Source organism: Heloderma suspectum, chromosome 4 (assembly GCF_057233095.1).
Source record: "Heloderma suspectum isolate Gila_16-S chromosome 4, 16-S_ref, whole genome shotgun sequence".
NCBI classification, from domain to species: domain Eukaryota; kingdom Metazoa; phylum Chordata; class Lepidosauria; order Squamata; family Helodermatidae; genus Heloderma; species Heloderma suspectum.
In genome coordinates this window covers 310,134,941-310,154,623 of record NC_139461.1, presented here as the reverse complement: position 1 = coordinate 310,154,623, position 19,683 = coordinate 310,134,941, and the positions used below count along the sequence as shown (strand labels likewise).

Below are 19,683 nucleotides of genomic sequence, written 5' to 3'. Positions count from 1 at the left end.
GGAGTGTGCTTAAGTTCATATTCACTGCATCGGTGATGCTATTTATTTTATTTATTTATTAAATTTATTAATCGCCCATCTGGCTGGTCACCCAGCCACTCTGGGCGATGTACAGCATATAATAAAACAGTTTAAAACAATAAAATTCTACAATAAAAATGTTTTCTAAAATACCCTAACCCACCCCAAATGCCTGCCTGAACAACCACATTTTTAATGCACGACGGAAGCTCATTAAAGAGGGGGCATGGTAGAGTTCCCTAGGGAGGGAGTTCCACAGAGTGGCGGCCACCACAGAAAAGGCCCTCTCCCTCGTCCCCACCAGTCTAGCTGTCCTGGCTGATGGGACAGAGAGAAGGCCATCCGAGGCTGATCTTGTTAAGCGGCCTGTCTGGTGTTGCTGGAGGCGCTCCTTAAGATAGGCTGGGCCGGAACCATATAGGGTTTTAAAGGTCAAAACCAACACCTTGAATTTGGCCCGGAAAACAACTGGTAACCAGTGCAACTCCTTCAGCACTGGAGTGATGTGATCTCGCTGGTGGCTGCCTTTAATCAGGCAAGCCACTGAGTTCTGTACCAGCTGCAGCTTCCGAACCATCTTCAAGGGTAACCCCACGCAGAGCGCATTACAGTAGTCTGTAATTACAACGAGAGGAGACCAGGGTATGTACTACCAATCTAGCCATCTCATCCTCTGCCATCCCTTTCACCTTTTGCCTTCAGTCTTTCCCAGCATCAGGGTCTTTTCCAGAGAGTTTTCTCTTCGCATTAGGTGGCCAAAATATTTGAGCTTCAGCTTCAGGATCTGTCCTTCCAGTGAGCAGTCAGGGTTGATTTCCTTTAGGATGGACTGATTGGACCTCTTTGCAGTCCAGGGGACTCGTAAGAGTCTTCTCCAGCAACACAATTCAAAGGCATCAATTCTTCGGCGCTCAGCCTTCCTTATAGTCTAGCTCTCACAGCCATACATTACTACTGGGAAAACCATGGCTTTGATTATACGAACCTTTGTTGGCAAATTGATGTCTCTGCTTCTTACTATGCTGTCTTGCCATAGCTTTCCTCCCAAGGAGCAAGCGTCTTTTAATTTCATGGCTACAGTCACCGTCTGTGGTGATCTTGGAGCCCAAGAAAGTAAAATCTGTCACTGCTGCCATTTCTTCCCCTTCTATATGCCAGGAAGTGATGGGGCCAGATGCCATGATCTTCGTTTTTTTAATGTTGAGTTTCAAACCAGCTTTTGCACTCTCCACTTTCACCCCCAACAAGAGGCTCTTTAGATCCTCTTCGCTTTCTGCCATTAGGGTGGTATCGTCTGCGTATCGGAGGTTGTTGATAATTCTCCCGGCAACCTTAATTCCGACCTCTGATTCATCCAACCCAGCGTTTCTCATGATGTACTCTGCATATAAATTAAATAAACAGAGCAACAATATACAGCCTTGTCATACTCCATTCCCAATTTTGAACCAATCGGTTGTTCCATGTCCGGTTCTTACTGTTGCTTCTTGACCCTCGTACAGGTTTCTCAGGAGACAGGTAAGGTGGTCTGGTACTCCCATCTCTTTCAGAATTTGCCAGAGTTTGTTGTGATCCACACAATCAAAGGCTTTAGCGTAGTCAATGAAGCAGAAATAGACGTTTTTCTGGAATTCTCTTGCTTTCTGCATGATCCAGCGAATGTTGGCGATTTGATCTCTAGTTCCTCTGCCTCTTCGAAACCCAGCTTGTACTTCCGGTAGTTCTCGGTTCACATGCTGCTGAAGCCTAGCTTGTAGGATTTTGAGCATCACCTTGCTGGCATGTGAAATGAGCGCAATTGTGCGGTAGTTTGAACACTCTTTGGCGTTGCCCTTCTTTGGGATTGGAATGTAAACTGACCTTTTCCATCTTGTGGCCACTTTTGAGAGTTCCAAATTTGTTGGCATATTGAGTGCAGCACTTTAACAGCATCATCTTTTAGGATTTTAAACAGCTCAGCTGGAATACTGTCATCTCCGCTAGCTTTGTTGTTAGTAATTCTTCCTAAGGCCCACTTGACTTCACTCTCTAGGATGTCCGGCTCAAGTTCAGTGACCACACTATCATGGCTATGAAGGACATTAAGATCTTTCCTGTATAGTTCTTCTGTGTATTCCTGCCACCTCTTCTTAATCTCATCTGCTTCTGTTAGGTCCCTGCCTTCTTTGTCCTTTATCATGCCCATCTTTGCACAAAACGTTCCCTTGATATCTCTGATTTTCTTGAAAAGATCTCTAGTCTTTCCATTCTACTTTTTTCCTCGATTTCTTTGCATTGTTCATTTAAGAAGGCCTTCTTGTCTCTCCTTGCTATTCTCTGGAACTCTGCATTCAGTTGGATATATCTTCCCTTTTCTCCCTTCCTTTTTCGCTTCCCTTCTTTCCTCAGCTACTTGTCAGCTACTTTCCTCAGCCTCATCGGACAGCCACTTTGCTTTCTTGCATTTCTTTTTCTTTGGGATGGATTTAGTTGCTGCCTCCTGAACAATGTTACAGACCTCCGTCCATAATTCCTCAGGCACTCTGTCTATCAGGTCTAATCCCTTAAATTTATTCCTCACCTCCACTGTATATTCATAAGGGATATGATTTAGGTCATACATGAATGGTTTAGTGGTTTTCCCTATGTTCTTCAATTTAAGCCGAAATTTTGCAAGAAGCAGCTCATGATCTGAGCCACAGTCAGCTCCAGATCTTGTTTTTACTGACTGTATAGAGCTTCTCCATCTTTGGCTGCAAAGTACGTAATCAATCTGATTTCGATATTGACCATCTGGTGATGTCCATGTGTAAAGTCGCCTCTTGTGCTGTTGGAAAAGAGTGTTTGCTATGATCAGCGTGTTCTCTTGGCAAAACTCTATTAGCCTTTGTCCTGCTTCATTTTGTACACCAAGGCCGTGCTTGCCCGTTATCCCGGTGATTTCTTGACTTCCTACTTTAGCATTCCAATCCCCTATGATGAAGAGGACATCTTTTTTTAGTGTTAGTTCTAGAAAGTGTTGTAGGTCTTCATAGAACCGATCAACCTCCGCTTCTTCGGCCTCAGTGGTTGGGGCATAGACTTGAATTACTGTGATGTTGAATGGTTTGCCTTGGATTCGTACTGAGATCATTCTAGCGTTTTTGAGATTGTACTCAAAAGGGTACTGCTTTTCCCACCCTTTTGTTGACTATGAGTGCTACTCCATTTCTTCTAAGGGATTCTTGCCCACAGTAGTAGTCTTACATTCCAGGTTCCTCAACAATATTGTTCTTTACAGCATCGGACTTTCTTTTCACCACCAGACACATCCACAGCTGAGTGTCCTTTCGGCTTTGGCCCAGCCGCTTCACTCTTTCTGGCGCTACTTGGAAATTCCCTCTGTTCTTCCCCAGTAGTGTATTGGACACCTTCCGACCTGAGGGGCTCATCTTCCGGCGTCATCTCTTTTAGCCTTGTGATACGTTCCATGGGGTTTTCTTGGCAAGAATACTGGAGTGGGTTGCCATTTCCTTCTCCAGTGGACCACATTTTGTCAGAACTCTCTGCCATGACCTGTCCGTCTTGGGTGGCCCTGCACGGCATAGCTTATGGCTTCACTGAGTTACGCAAGCCCCTTCGCCACAACAAGGCAGTGATCCATGAAGGGGTCTTTAAACTGTACACTCTCATTTTTGTCGAGTCCATGGTGGGAGAAGGGAAAATGCCAGACTTTCCTCATCATGGAAAACAATGCAATAGAGCTCACAAAGAGCGGGAGGTTCCCTGGATGAGGGCTGTGTCGTGTACAGGACCCATAAACTTCTGTGATTAAGCAGTCTCCATAGCGGGATAAAAGCCGGGTGTGAAGGAGCCCTTAGAACTGGCAATGCACTAACCAATCCACAGCACTTACTGCAGTCACCAGTACAAATTTAGGGCTGTTTCAAACCCATTTAGGGTGCAATCCTATGCATGTTCAGACAGAAAAAAGCCCTACAACTCCCAGCATTCCCCAGTTGTAGGACTTTTTTCTGTCTAAACATGCATAGGATTGTGCCCTTAGTTGTCCTGGCTCCCAGCCGAGAAAGTATGGGAATTGTAGCTTTGCAAAGGCAAGAACAAAGTCTTCCCAGCACTTTTACAAGACTAGTTCCCAGAACTCCTTGAGGGAAACCGTAAGGGTTAACTTACTCGTAAACTGATTTCAATGTGGAAAGTAAATGAACAATGATGCTTTGGGGTTTGTTTGTTTTTTACAGTAGTTTACAAAGATGAGAAGCAGCTCAAAAAATTAATCAACACATTCACAAATCGGAGCAGCAAGTTCTGGCAAAGAACTTTTCTTCAAGTAAAAATAAGAAAGTGGCTCGTGGCCTGTTAACAATGACCAAATTTTTTACACAGAAGCTTTTGTGGACTAGAGTCCACCTCACCATTTCATCAGGACCATTTTGTAATCCTGCTGGTCTTAATTTCATTCCCTAAAGCCCCATAAGACAAGAACATTTCTCTCTCTTTTTCCTGTTGTTGTTCAGTCGTTCAGTCGTGTCCGACTCTTCGTGACCCCATGGACCATAGCACGCCAGGCCTTCCTGTCCTGCGCTCTCTCCCGGAGTGTGCTCAAGTTCATATTCATTCCATCGGTGATGCTATCTAGCCATCTCATCCTCTGCTCTTTTTCCTAAGTAAGCACTAACTGGAATGCTTTCTTTGACAGGGTTTAACATAAAAATTAAGAGTGCAATCCAACCAAACTTAACCACTTTTAAATCCCACTGGTTCTAATGGGAGAAATCCTTCACTGTGCCTGACAGTGCAACCCTGTACATGTCTGTGAAGAAGTCCTCCCCATGGAGCTCAGTGGGGCTTACTGCCAGGTAAGTGGGTATAGGATTCCACTATAAATGTCCCTTTACAGTACCTGTGACTTAGGGCGCAATCCTATGCATGTTTAGACAGAAAAAAGGCTGGCTGGGGACTGCTGGGAGTTGTAGGATTTTTCTGTTTAAACATGCATAGGATGCACCTTTAAATGACTTCATTTAGCTGGATTGTGCTCTCAGTTAAAAAACAACAATACTTCACAACTACAGCTCATTTCACTTAATTTATTTGGTGTCAAGCACCTTTGTAGGATATTTTAAATTGTATTGTTCCATTTTTAATTATCCATATGTGAAGGATATCATGATTTTAGAGCAGGCAGCATTTAGAAACTGCATGTGGGGGAATCTAGGTATAATTTTATTTTCCATAGTTCAGGACAAGTTATATTTTAAATTGTTTGGGAACACCTTCTATTATATTTCTGTGGTTTCAAAACCTTGAATAGCTAGGGACTGCAGTGAGTTGAGAGAAACACTCCCGGACAGGTCTGGGGTGTGTAGTCAGTTGTCCTTTCAAAGACAACTGGTCATGTTTTTTTCTCCTTTGGAACAAACCCAGCTTCTGTCTGCCTTCTCAATTATGGATGTACTTATCAGCGAATTGAACGCTGAGTGAGTCATCAGTCTTGCACCTCTACCAACACTTCTGGAAGGCTGTTTGCTTTTTCAGTTTTTTAAAGTTGTCACTTGCAAATGTATCCGATTTAATTATTAACGAGTGCCTTGTTTTTTGTAGTTGTTTTTTTTTTAAGACTCAATTTTTAAAACATCCTTTTCCAATCTGGTTCCCTGCTCCATGTATGTGGGACAGCAACTCCCATAATCCTCAGCCAGCATGGCCATACTGGCTGAGGATCATGGGAGCCGCCATCCCACAGACGTGGAGCCAGGCACCAGGTTGGGAAAGGCTGATCTAAGGACTTGAAAATGGCTCATGGGAAGGGGAGGGGTTGGTGACTCAGCTTTAGCATGGCTGTGACCCATTGCTCTTTTACCAGCTGCCTGCAGAGCACCCTCACCGGACCCAGTGCCCATCCAGATGTGCTGGACTCAGTGGTGTAGTGTAGCCAGGGCTGACAGGGACACAGCACTGACACTTCTTTATTAGCAGGGACGCTGATGCCATCTGTCACCCCACCCTGCTCAGAATTCCCTCCTCCCTCTGAGTTTAGCTGCAATCCTCACCGTAGCTGGGGGCAAATGAATTTTCCCATCAACAATATAGTGCTGCGTGTTGTAATGCAAAGTCTTTTGGGGTGTCTTGGCCTTGAATGGGACATTAAGACCCATTTGCTTTACAAAAAACCTGCTCCTGGCGGAGATGAGAACGGCCAAAACTGTTGGTATGGATCAGCAGAGCTCACTGCTTTTTTGGACTGTCCTTGAGGGACATGACAATGGGGCCTATTTCCAACACTTACCACTATACCACTGGTTGAACTACAGCTCCCACCATCCCCAGTGAACAATTGCTGGCTGGGGTGATGGGAATGGTAGCTGAACACATCTGAAGTGCACCAGGTTGGGGAAGGCTCATCTAGGCTATTTGGTCGCTGACACCATTTGATTCTCTTTTGTTTATCACACAGAGGCAGGCATGTGTGTGTCATGAGATGACGCATCTTGCCTCTGCCTTTCCTTTCTTCAGTCAAAAGGAAATTGGACAAGGCAGAGGGAAAGAGGTCAGCTCCTTTCCACTTCAGTTCCTCTTATTTCCCCGGAGAAGGAAGGATGACCACATGCATAGCCCACCCTCTTGCTGTGGAACTGTTGTGCACGATGCTCCTTTGTTTGCTGAGCTCATTCCAGACCACATCCTCCCTCTCTGGAAAAAGTAGGGGCGAAAGAGAGGGAGGGAGGGAGGGAGAGAGAGAGAGAGAGAATGATTTCACTTTAATCCATAATGAGAAGGCCATGCAATAATCTACTAGTAAATGTAGTTTGCATTCTGTAAGAATAGATAAATCCACCCTCCCTGGTCTGTTGCAACACTGGCTCCATGTTTTTGAAGGCCTTGGACAAGACACGGCCAAGGGCGCCCCTCCCTCGGTGAGTCGGCCTTCTCCCCGCTGCTCCAGCTCCGCAGGCTCTTCCTCTTCATTGCTATCCCTTGTTTACTTGAGAGGCAGAGAGCCGGTGCGCAAGCGGGCCACGGCACCTCCTGCTCCCCCTCCTCACCACCACGGTTGTCTGAGCTGGAGCAAGAGGCAAGTGAGCAAGCAGACTGGTGAGAAGGGCCGGTCCAAGGCGCTCATGCCAGCAGGCCCCTGCTGGGGTGTGGGCCCTCGGCAGTTGCCCAACCATGCCGACCCTTGACACAGGCCCTGGTCCATTATCTTGTATATGCAGCATGTCCGAGCTGTCACGGCTACTACGAACCATAGCTCAGTGTTCGATCACATGCTTTGCATGCCTACATTCTCAGGTCCAATCCTGGGCATCACCAGTTTAAAAGGATCCAGGTGGAAGGTGATGGATGGGCAAGACTTCTTTCTTTCTTCCCAAGACCCTGGAGAGCCACTCCCAGCCAGAGGAGACATCTCTAGGCTACATGGACAGATAGCATGGCCTGGCCTAAGGCAGCCTCCAAGGTTGCCCGATCTGCAGCATTTGCTCCCAGGGCAAGGAGGAGGACACATGACCAGTGATGCTATCAGGGCAGGACTTTGCAGCAGAGTGCACAGCAGAATGAGCAGGGCAGCCCTCAGGGGCTGGCTTCCCACGTTTTGAAGGAAGGAAGAGACATGGAAGAGCCTGTGCTTTGCATGGAGAAGGCCCCAAAGTCCCACCCCTGGTGTATCCAGTTATTGTGGAACGTGGCAGGATATGCCTCACTCTGCCTGAGACTGGGCTATGCAATACTGCTATAAGGCTGTTCCTTTGCTTGCTTATGTATGTATTTTAGCATAGCCCTTCTTTTTCAGGGGTTGAATTCAGGAGGCTGGTGGGTCCAATGTCATGGGGCAGTGAATCTGCTCTGGGTGTCCGTCAGAACCAGTCAGACCTCTAAAGGAGCCGTCTAAGGTGTTGAACCTAAGGTTCAACACATGGACAGTTCCTTTAGCATGCTGACTGGTTCTGACGGACACCCAGAGTGGATTCACCACCCACTGTGAGAACAAATGATATTCTCATCCATGTGGGAACAAATGATACCGCCAAGCGGAGCTACGAAGAAATCACATCAGACTTTGAAGCTTTGGGAAGGCAACTCAACACCTTTGGGGCCCAGATAGTTTTCTCATCCATCCTTCCAGTAGTTAGAAGAGGGATAGAAAGGGAACGAAAAATACTCTGGGTGAATGACTGGCTACGAAGGTGGTGCCGACAAGAGAGATTTGGATTCTGGGACCACGGGCTATACTTCCTGGAAGATGGGCTGTTGGCAAGGGACGGGTTGCACCTCACAAAGGCTGGGAAGAATGTGTTTGGCCACAGCATGAAGAACTTCATCAGGAGGGCTTTAAACTGAATCCTACGGGGAAGGGAGATGTAATGTTGGGGGTAACAATGGACGTAGGCACATGCACTGCAATGGAGAGAACAGCTCTGCACCCAATAATAGTCTTCAAACACATGTAGGAAGAAAGCCAGACTATGAAGCACATGGTCTTCGATGTCTATATACTAATGCCCAGAGTATGGGAAACAAACAGAATGAACATGAACTCTTAAGGGAAATTATGACTTGATAGGTATAACTGAGTCCCTTCATGGATCACTGCCTTGTTGTGGCAAAGGGGCTTGCGTAACTCAGTGAAGCCATAAGCTATGCCATACAGGGCCACCCAAGACGGACAGGTCATGGCAGAGAGTTCTGACAAAATGTGGTCCACTGGAGAAGGAAATGGCAACCCACTCCAGTATTCTTGCCAAGAAAACCCCATGGAACGTATCACAAGGCTAAAAGGTATGACACTGGAAGATGAGCCCCTCAGGTCGGAAAGTGTCCAATATACTACTGGGGAAGAGCAGAGGGTATTTCCAAGTAGCGCCAGAAAGAGTGAAGCGGCTGGGCCAAAGCCGAAAGGACACTCAGCTGTGGATGTGTCTGGTGGTGAAAAGAAAGTCCAATGCTGTAAAGAACAATATTGTTTAGGAACCTGGAATGTAAGATTAATGAATCAAGGTAAGCTGGAGGTGGTCAAACATGAGATGGCAAGACTGAACATCGACATCTTGGGAATAAGCGAACTAAAATGGACAAGTACGGGCAAATTTAATTCAGGTGACCATCATATCTACTACTGTGGGCAAGAATCCCTTAGAAGAAATGGAGTAGAACTCATAATCAACAAAAGGGTGGGGAAAGCAGTACTGGGGTACAATCTCAAAAATGATAGAATGATCTCAGTACGAATCCAAGGCAAACCATTCAACATCACAGTAATTCAAGTCTATGCCCCAACCACTGAGGCTGAAGAAGCTGAGGTTGATCGGTTTTATGAAGACCTACAACACCTTCTAGAACTAACACCAAAAAAAGATGTCCTCTTCATCATAGGGGATTGGAAAGCTAAAGTAGGAAGTCAGGAAATCACTGGAATAACAGGCAAGCATGGCCTTGGTGTACACAATGAAGCAGGACAAAGGCTAATAGAGTTTTGCCAAGAGAACATGCTGATCATAGCAAACACTCTTTTCCAACAGCACAAGAGGCAACTTTACACATGGACATCACCAGATGGTCAATATCGCACTTGATTACGTACTTTGCAGCCAAAGATGGAGAAGCTCTATACAGTCAGTAAAAACAAGGCCTGGAGCTGACTGTGGCTCAGATTATGAGCTTCTTATCGCGAAATTTCGGCTTAAATTGAAGAAGGTAGGGAAAACCACTAAACCATTCAGGTATGACCTAAATCATATCCCTTATGAATATACAGTGGAGGTGAGGAATAGATTTCAGGGATTAGACATGATAGACTGAGTGCCTGAGGAACTATGGACGGAGGTCTGTAACATTGTTCAGGAGGCAGCAACAAAATCCATCCCCAAGAAAAAGAAATGCAAGAAAGCAAAGTGGCTGTCTGAGGAGGCTTTACAAGTAGCTGAGGAAAGAAGGGAAGTGAAAAGCAAGGGGGAAAGGAGAAGATATATCCAACTAAATGCAGAGTTCCAGAGAATAGCAAGGAGAGACAAGAAGGCCTTCTTAAACGAACAATGCAAAGAAATCGAGGAAAACAACAGAATGGGAAAGACTAGAGGTCTCTTCAAGAAAATCGGAGATATCAAGGGAACGTTTTGTGCAAAGACGGGCATGATAAAGGACAAAGAAGGCAGGGACCTAACAGAAGCAGATGAGATTAAGAAGAGGTGGAAAGAATACACAGAAGAACTATACAGGAAAGATCTTAATGTCCCTGATAGCCATGATAGTGCAGTCACTGAATGGGTATCAGATATCAGGTATCAGTAGGAGATGGGTGTACCAGACCACCTTACCTGTCTCCTGAGAAACCTGTACGAGGGTCAAGAAGCAACAGTAAGAACCAGACATGGAACAACCAATTGGTTCAAAATTGGGAAAGGAGTACGACAAGGCTGCATATTGTCGCCCTGCTTATTTAACTTAGATGCAGAGTACATCATGAGAAACGCCGGCTTGGATGAATCACAGGTCTGAATTAAGATTGCCGGGAGAATTATCAACAACCTCAGATACGCAGATGATACCGCCTTAATGGCAGAAAGCGAAGAGGATCTAAAGAGCCTCTTGTTGGGGGTGAAAGTGGAGAGTGCAAAAGCTGGTTTGAAACTCAACATTAAAAAAACGAAGATCATGGCATCTGGCCCCATCACTTCCTGGCATATGGAAGGGGAAGAAATGGAAGCAGTGATAGATTTTATTTTCTTGGGCTCCAAGATCACCAGACGGTGACTGTAGCCATGAAATTAAAAGACGCTTGCTCCTTGGGAGGAAAGCTATAGCCAACCTAGACAGCATAGTAAGAAGCAGAGACATCACCTTGCCGACAAAGGTTCGTCTAATCAAAGCTATGGTTTTCCCAGTAGCAATGTATGGCTGTGAGAGCTGGACTATAAGGAAGGCTGAGCACCGAAGAATTGATGCTTTCGAGCTGTGGTGCTGGAGAAGACTCTTACGAGTCCCCTGGACTGCAAGGAGGTCAAATCAGTCCATCCTAAAGGAAATCAACCCTGAGTGCTCATTGGAAGGACAGATACTGAAGCTGAAGCTCAAATATTTTGGCCACCTAATGCGAAGAGAAAACTCTCTGGAAAAGACCCTGATGCTGGGAAAGACTGAAGGCAAAAGGAGAAGGGGACGGTAGAGGATGAGATGGCTAGATAGCATCACTAATGCATTGAATATGGACTTAAGCACGCTCCGGGAGAGAGCACAGGACAGGAAGGCCTGGCATGCTATGGTCTATGGGGTCACGAAGAGTCAGACAAGACTGAATGACTGAACAACAACAAGGTATAACTGAGACTTGGTGGGATGACTGTCATGACTGGAATACAGCAATTGAAGGATATAACTTGTTCAAAAAGAACAGGAGGAACAGAAAGGGGGGTGGGGTTGCACTGTATGTGAAAAATGCATATCTCTGCACAGAAATACAGGAGGATGAGCCTGGTAGCCTCATCGAGAGCATCTGGATCAAAATAAATGGAGCAAAGAATAAAAGGAACCTGGTGGTCGGAGTCTACCACCGGCCACCCTATCAAGGCGAAGACAAGGATGAAACTTGTAAAAAGCAAATAGCCAATGTTTCAAGGAAGCATGATGTAGTAGTAATGGGGGACTTCAATTTCCCCGATATTTGTTAGGAGACCAATTCTGCAAAACATGGCCCCTCCAGGAAATTCCTGATTTGTGTGGCGGATAACGTCCTCCTACAGAAAGTAGAGGAAGGAACTAGGGGATCGGCTATCCTTGACTTGATCTTAACCAACAGAGATGACTTAGTGGATAAAGTAGCAGTTACAGGAACTCTGGGGGAAAGCAACCATATTGTACTTGAGTTCTTGGTTCTAAGGGAAGCAAAAGCCGAGTGTAGTCAAACGTGTACCCTGGATTTTAGGAAAGCTGATTTTAATAAACTCAGAACAATGATCAGTAAGGTCCCATGGCAAGTGATGCTAACAAGAAAAGGAGTCCAAGATGGGTGGAAGCTTTTAAAAAGGGAAATTCTCAAGGCACAATTACAAACAATTCCAACAAGAAGAAAAGGTGGAAACCAACAGAAGAAGCCAATGTGGCTTCACAAAAAGCTTAGGGATTACCTGAAAACAAAAAAGGACACATATAGGAAGTGGAAAGAAGGCCAAGTAACAAAGGAAGAGTACAGGCAGGTAGCACAAAATTGCAGGGATGGTGTCAGGAAGGCTAAAGCTGAGAATGAGCTGAGGTTAGCGAGGGATGCTAAAAACAACAAAAAGGCTTTCTTCAGCTACGTGCATAGTAAAAGGCAGAGGAAAGAAATGGTGGTTCAGCTACTAAATAAGGATGGCAAAATGATAACAGATGACAAGGAAAAGGCAGAGGTGCTCAATTCCTACTTTGGCTCAGTCTTCTCCCAAAAGAGAGTCTATGACCCCCCTGGCAAAGGCGAAGTACAGGCTGAAGGGGCAGGATTGCAGCTTGAGATCAATAGGCATACGGTCAAGGAACACCTAATTACTTTCAATGAGTTCAAATCTCCAGGGCCAGATGAACTGCATCCTAAAATAATAAAGGAACTGACAGAAGAACTCTCAGAACCGCTGTCTATTCTCTTTGAGAAATCATGGAGGACGGGGGAAGTGCCAGATGACTGGAGGAGGGCTAATGTTGTCCCTATCTTCAAAAAGGGTAAAAAGGAGGAACCTGGGAACTACAGACCAGTCAGTCTGACATCAATCCCTGTGAAAATTCTGGAGCAGATGATAAAGCAATCCATCTGGAAGCACCTTGAAAACAGTGCAGTGATGACTTGAAGCCAACATGGATTTGTCAAAAACAAGTCCTGCCAGACAAATCTGATCTCATTTTTTGATCAAGTAACCTCCTTTGTGGACCGTGGGAATGCTGTAGGCATCATATACCTCGACTTCAGCAAAGCTTTCGACAAAGTGCCCCATGATCTCCTGATGAGCAAACTAGCTCAAAGTGGGCTAGATGAAACAACGATCCGGTGGATCCACAGTTGGCTACAGAATCGGACTCAAAGAGTGCTTCTCAATGGGACCTTCTCAAACTGGGGAGAGGTAACGAATGGGGTACCGCAGGGCTCAGTCCTGGGCCCAGTGCTCTTCAACATTTTTAGTAATGACTTGGAGGAGGAGGTGCAGGGAATGCTGATCAAATTTGCAGATGACACCAAATTGGGTGGGATAGCTAATACTTTGGAAGACAGAAACAAAATTCAAAGTGATCTGGATAGACTGGAGCGCTGGGCAGAAAACAACAGAATGACATTTAATAGGGATAAGTGCCAAGTTCTGCACCTAGGAAAAAGAAACCAAATGCACAGTTACAAGATGGGGGATACGTGGCTCAACAACACTACAAGCGAGAAGGATCTTGGAATTGTTGTCTATCGCAAGCTGAATATGAGCCAACCATGTGATGTGGCTGCAAAAAAGGCAAATGCTATTTTGGGCCGCATTAATAGAAGCATAGCTTCCAAATCCCGGGAAGTACTAGTTCCCCTCTACTCAGCACTGGTTAGGCCTCATCTTGAGTACTGTGTCCAGTTCTGGGCACCACACTTTAAGAAGGATACAGACAAACTGGAGAGGGTTCAGAGGAGGGCAACAAAGATGATCAGGGGACTGGAAACAAAGCCCTATGAGGAGAGACTGAAAGAACTGGGCATGTTTAGCCTTGAGAAAAGAAGACTGAGGGGAGAGATGATAGCGCTCTTCAAGTACTTGAAAGGTTGTCACAGAGAGGAAGGCCAGGATCTCTTCTCCATCATCCCAGAGTGCAGGACATGGAATCATGGGCTCAAGTGACAGGAAGCCAGATTCCAGCTGAACATCAGAAAAAACTTCCTGACTGCTAGAGCAATACGACAATGGAACCAATTACCCGGGAAGGTGGTGGGCTCTCCCACACTGGAGGCGTTCAAGACGAGGCTGGACAGCCATCTGTCAGGGATGCTCTGACTTGGATTCCTGCACCGAGCATGGGGTTGGACTCGATGGCCTTGTAGGCCCCTTCCAACCCTACTATTCTATGATTCTATGATCTATGACCCACCGGCCTCCACTTGGGCTAGGTAAGCCAAGCTTACCCATCATCCTTGTCAGTGCTGCCTACTGCCATGGGAAATGCAAACATATAACTAGCATCAATAAGCCAAACCAACATTTCTGCCCTTTTCCTCCCTCAGTGCTTTCTCTTTTGTCTTGTGCGGTTCTTCCTCACTGCTTCAAGCAGCTTCAACCCCCACCCCACCCCCTTGCAGCTCTCCTACTCCCGAACGTTTTGCGCTCCCCACTCCCATCTTTTACACCCTCACTCCTGAGCCCTTCTGGGGCCTGTTCGGCTAAGGAGCGCATTTTCGACATCGAAATGGAGATGGGCGACCTGGCACCCATCCATTGGGTTCAGCTGTTTGTTTATTTGTTGCAAGATTTGTTACAAATAGTTTTGAAGAATTCAAAATTACACTGGTTCATGTGAATATTTTCCTGGGAACTACAAATTGGTTTGTGCCAAACACATCTTCTCCGTCCCTTTAAATTCTATTGTATTGTATTGTAAGTATCTGTTTAAAAAATTATATAGCGGTAAGTCCCAACATGGCTACTGAAATGCTGATTATTTGTTAAATTAAGCATCTGGTAGCTACAGCCCTGCCAACACATGTTTTTAATAAGAATAAACATTTAAATGGAATTTAAATTTCATTTTCCAAACTGCAAAACAAAAAACAAAATGAAACAAAAACCCTAAGGCAGCTGTGTTGACTATAAAAATAATTCCAAAATCCATACAGTGCAATACTTTTATTAGGCCAGCTCAAAGATCACAAAAACGCGCAAGCTTTTTTGCTCTCCAGATCGCTTCATCAGACAAGACGTTTCAAGAAGGAGGTTGGCGGGGTATGTGTATGTGTGGCAGGGTGCTGACTGGATGTTGTCGTCTGGATGTTGCAGGGTCTTAAGATGCAAAATTGGGTCCAGCTAAATCAAGTTTCCCACAGCTGATAGACTGCCAGCCCTTCTCCCCACCCCCAAGAAACCCACTACCATTATGCACCAGCCACATGTCGGGGGGGGGGGGGAATGAGAGCAGATTTAACCCATGTTCTTCTATTTCTACAGATCCCCCTCTCCCCCAATCGAAGAGAAAATAAAAATGTGTGAAGGGGCAAGCCTCACACTTGTGCAAATTACTCCCTGTTCAGACTGATGTTCTTAGCAGCCACATCCAAACCCAGCTGGAACTCCCACAGCCCAATATTCCACCCCATCCAGTGCCAGCTCCAGGTTTTTGAGGGCCCTGGGCCAAGACACCCCACAGTGAGTCTACCTTCCCGCTTGCTGAGGTGTGGGCTCTCACAGGTCCCCAGCCATGACTACCTTTGATGCTGGCCCAGACCCCACATCTGCCTTTGCTTGTTCTGTGCTGGCATATGGGCAACTAAAATGATCAAGGGGCTGGGGCAGCGCCCCTGTGGGGACAGGTTGCAACATCTGGGATTGTTTAGCTTAAGAAGAGGGCAAGTAAGCGGGGATATGATATAGGTGTATAAAATTATATGTGGTGTGGAAAAAGTGGATACGGAGACATTTTTCTCGCTCTCTCACAATAGTAGAACCCAAAGGGGTCATACAATGAAGCTGATTGGCGGGAGATTTAGGACAGATCAAAGGAAGGACTTCTTCTCACAGCACATAAACTGTGGAACTCACTACCACAAGATGTAGTGATGGCCACCAATTTGGATGGCTTTAAAGGGGGATTGGGCAAATTCATGGAAGATAAGGCTATCATTGGCTACTAGTCTTGATGGCTATAGACTACCTCCAGTATCCATGGCAGTGAGCCTCTGTACACCAGTTGCTGGGGAACATGGGCAGGAGGGTGCTGGTGCACTCATGTCCTGCTTGTGGGCTTTCTGTGGGCAGCTGGCTGGCTACTGTGTGAACAGAATGCTGGACTAGATGGGACCCTTCGTCTGATCCAGCAGGGCTCTTCTGATGTTCTGATGTTCTTAACATTGGACTCTGTGACGAGGCAGATTTAGGCCTCCTTCATAGTAAGACAGCAGAAGAAGTTTACTTCACAGACATTGGGGGGTGGAATCCTCACACAACTGAACATTAGTTCATACAAATATATTCCCTGCAGAGAGACAGCTGGCATTGAGGAAAAAATTTCACAGGTCTTCACTTATGCTTTTCAATACTTCATGTTCTTTGCTTGCATTGTATCTGTTTCCCAGAGGGGAAGGGCTGCAGTTCAGTGGTAGAGCACACACAGCACACACTTTGCATGCACAGTGTCCCAGGCTCAGTCCGTGGCATTTCCAGATATGTCTGGGCAAGACCCCTGCCGGAGTCCCTGAAGAGCTGCAGCCAACCATTATAGACAATATGGAGCTAGGAGGACCAACAGTCTGAGAGCTTTTCTACACAAAGCTGTTGTGTAGAAAACTGGCTGTTAATCTGCTGCATCTACTTTTGGTTTTGTCGCAGAATTGAGATCCAAGCACTACACAAAGAGCATTTCCTTTTCTGCTTTTCCACTACATAACCTCCAGGTGGCACCGTGGTATAGCAGAATAGCACAAATAACAAGTGGAAATAGTGTATTCTTTCACTTTCTTTAAATAATACCGCATTTTCCCTGCTCTAAATAGAAGCGAAACTGGGGGAGGGGGTCATGATGACATCTAAAGAATCTGTAAACAAACACGAGTAGTGGTTGACAAGCACACAATAAATGCCTTGTGTAGAAAAGACCTGACTCAGTATAAGGCAACTTTTTATGTTCCAGTGTACTATTACATTCTTATCTGGGCAGAGATAGCCTAGCTACAGTTACCCACGCTCTGGTAACCTCTTGTCTGGATTACTGCAATGTGTTATATGTGGGGCTGCCTTTGAAAATGGTCCAGAAACTTCAGCTGGTCCAAAATAGGGCAGCCAGATTGTTAACTGCAGCTGGTCAATGTGATCCTATTATGCCAGTTGTTTCTGGGCCCAATTCAAAGTGCTGGTATTAACTTACAAAGCCCTACATAGCTTGGAGACAGGTTACCTCAAGAACTATCTCCTCCCATATATACCTGCCTGGACCCTCAGATCATCTTCAGAGGCCCTTCCCTGGATGCCCCCACCAAAGGAACTGAGATGGGTGGCTACTAAGGAGAAAGCCTTTTTGGTTGTGGCTCCCCAGTTGCAGAATGAGCTCCCCAGAGAGGTTCATCTGACTGCCTACATTGTGCTCTTTTCAGTGCCAGGTGAAGACCTTATTTTCCCAGGCATTTTAGTCTTTCAGTTTCTGTTGTTTTAAAATCTGTTACTGTATATTTGTTTGTTTGTTTACAATATTTATATACAGCTCCACATCAAAGATTTCAGAGTGGTGAACAACAAGATAAAAGAATAAAACCCCATAATTAAAACAGTTAAAACATTTTAAAATAACAGATTCTGAACTTAATGAATGGCACCTGGTCACTCAGGGAAGGCCTCTCAAAATAGCCAGGAGGCACCCAAAACAACACAACATTGGCACCTGCCTGACCTCCAAAGGCGGGGAATTCCTCAAGAAGGGGCCACCACGCTGAAGGCTCTTTTCCTGGTGGACTCCGACCGGGCCATAGGTCTGTGTGGAACCACCAGAAGCAAGCCCTCCAATGACCTCAGTGACCGGGCAGGTTGGTAAAGCAGAAGGCACTCCCTTGGGTATCCTGGTCCCAAGTTGTGCAGGGCTTTGTACACTGGCACCAAAACCTCAAACCTGGCCTGGTACCGAATAGGCAGCCAGTGCAGTTCCCTCAGCAGAGGAGTTGTACACTGAAAAGGGGCAGCTCCCGACCACAGCCAAGCTGCTGCGTTCTGCACTAGCTCCAGCTTCCGGACCAGCCTCAAGGGCAGCCCCACATAGAGTGCGTTGCAGTAATCCAGTCTTGAGGTTCCTAATGCCTGTCCCGTGTAATGCCTTTTTACAGCTTTACACGGCTGCTGCTGGTTTTCACTTCGGTTTCATACTGCAGTTTTGAACTTTGGAAAGTTTTATATTGTGTTTTATCGTGCTGTATTTTATGGTTTCAACTGTGAACTGCCCAGAGAGCTTCGGCTCTTTGGCAGCATAGAAATGTAATAAATCAATTAGCAGCGAGGAGTCTCCGGAACGGGACAGGTTTGAAGCATCCCTAAATTAAGCAGTCACTTAATCGAGCCATTTGTGACGTGCCTGTGCGTGTCCCCCATAGGGTATCTCCAGACCTGCCTCACGTCATCCAGCTATAAGAATGAAAAGAAGAAACCAGGACTCCACTTGCCATCCTCGGACCCGGTTTACACACCAGTCCACGAGGACTACAGCGACCCGGAGAGCCCCCAGTCCAGCCTCTCCTCCCACTATTTCAATGGCGAAGCCGCTGTCACAGAGAGCTACTCGATGGATGCCTTCTTCATCACCGACGGGCGGTCACGGCGGCGCGGCGAGGGCCAGCGGCGGGGCGGCCACCGCCACTCCTGCAACGAGTGCGGCAAGACCTACGCCACATCCTCCAACCTCAGCCGGCACAAGCAGACGCACCGCAGCCTGGACAGCAAGATGGCGAGGAAGTGCCCCACCTGCAGCAAGGCCTACGTCTCCATGCCGGCCCTGGCCATGCACCTCCTGACGCACAACCTCAGACACAAGTGCGGCGTGTGCGGCAAGGCCTTCAGCCGGCCGTGGCTCCTGCAGGGCCACATGCGCTCCCACACGGGCGAGAAGCCCTTCGGCTGCTCCCACTGCGGGAAGGCCTTCGCCGACCGCTCCAACCTGAGAGCCCACATGCAGACCCACTCAGCCTTCAAGCACTACAGGTGCAAGCAGTGTGAGAAGACCTTCGCCCTCAAGTCGTACCTCAACAAGCACCACGAGTCGGCCTGCTTCAAGGGGCCCGCGCACACCTGCGAACGAGAAAACTGAGCCACGGTCCCCCATCGCGAGGGGAGGGGAGAGCACAGGAGACGCGCTCCCACCACCTTCAGGGGCCTGAGGTCAAAAACAAAACAGGGGGACCTCTGAGAAGCTAAAGGAACTGGCGAAACACACTGCAAGCCATTTTGTTGCTGGGAGTGTGCCCCAGGACGGGAGCCTGGTACGACGGCCTCAGCCGGATCTCTTCCTTCTTGGAATGCAGCGGGTGCCTTGGAAAGACGTCAACCATTGGTCCCAAGGCCCAGCCACCTTCTAACCTATTTCTTTTTCTCCTCCCTTCTCTAAATCATCCACTGAAGCAATAACTCCATTCTTGCTAGCAAGAGGCTGTCTGAGAGACCCCTTGCTTGTTCTCATGAGTGAGATAAAGACTTTTTTTCAGGATTGCCAAGAGAAGAGGAAGAAAGAACGGAGCCATCTTTCTCTCTCTCTCTCTTTCAGAAAACTTGGGAAACTCCGGGTGTATTTATTATCTAATTTATTACAGTATTTATTTAGTGCTGCTCCTTCTCCCCTTTTCCGGGAAGAACGAAACTTTCAGTGTTGCCCTTCTGGGAAGCGATAATCTTTTGGAGACAGAACAAATGCATAAGCTGTGAAACCTGATAAGCAGGTTGCAGGGAAGGGTATCCATGCAGTTGACACTGCAGGGGATGGGGTGGTCGGGAGAGGGTGCTACTTAAAACAAAT

At 46.6% G+C, this 19,683-nt stretch overlaps 1 protein-coding gene across 1 annotated transcript in view; it reads left to right on the top strand.

The window, feature by feature from the left end:
* Window positions 1-19,211, top strand: part of SCRT2 (scratch family transcriptional repressor 2) — a 47,495-nt gene extending 28,284 nt beyond the window's left edge. The window contains exon 3 of the mRNA XM_084848432.1: window positions 18,310-19,211. Within this exon, the coding sequence (XP_084704558.1) occupies window positions 18,310-18,981 (672 nt within the window). The 3' untranslated portion in view covers window positions 18,982-19,211. The remainder of the gene's footprint in view (window positions 1-18,309) is intronic.
* The last annotated feature ends 472 nt before the right edge of the window (window positions 19,212-19,683 follow it).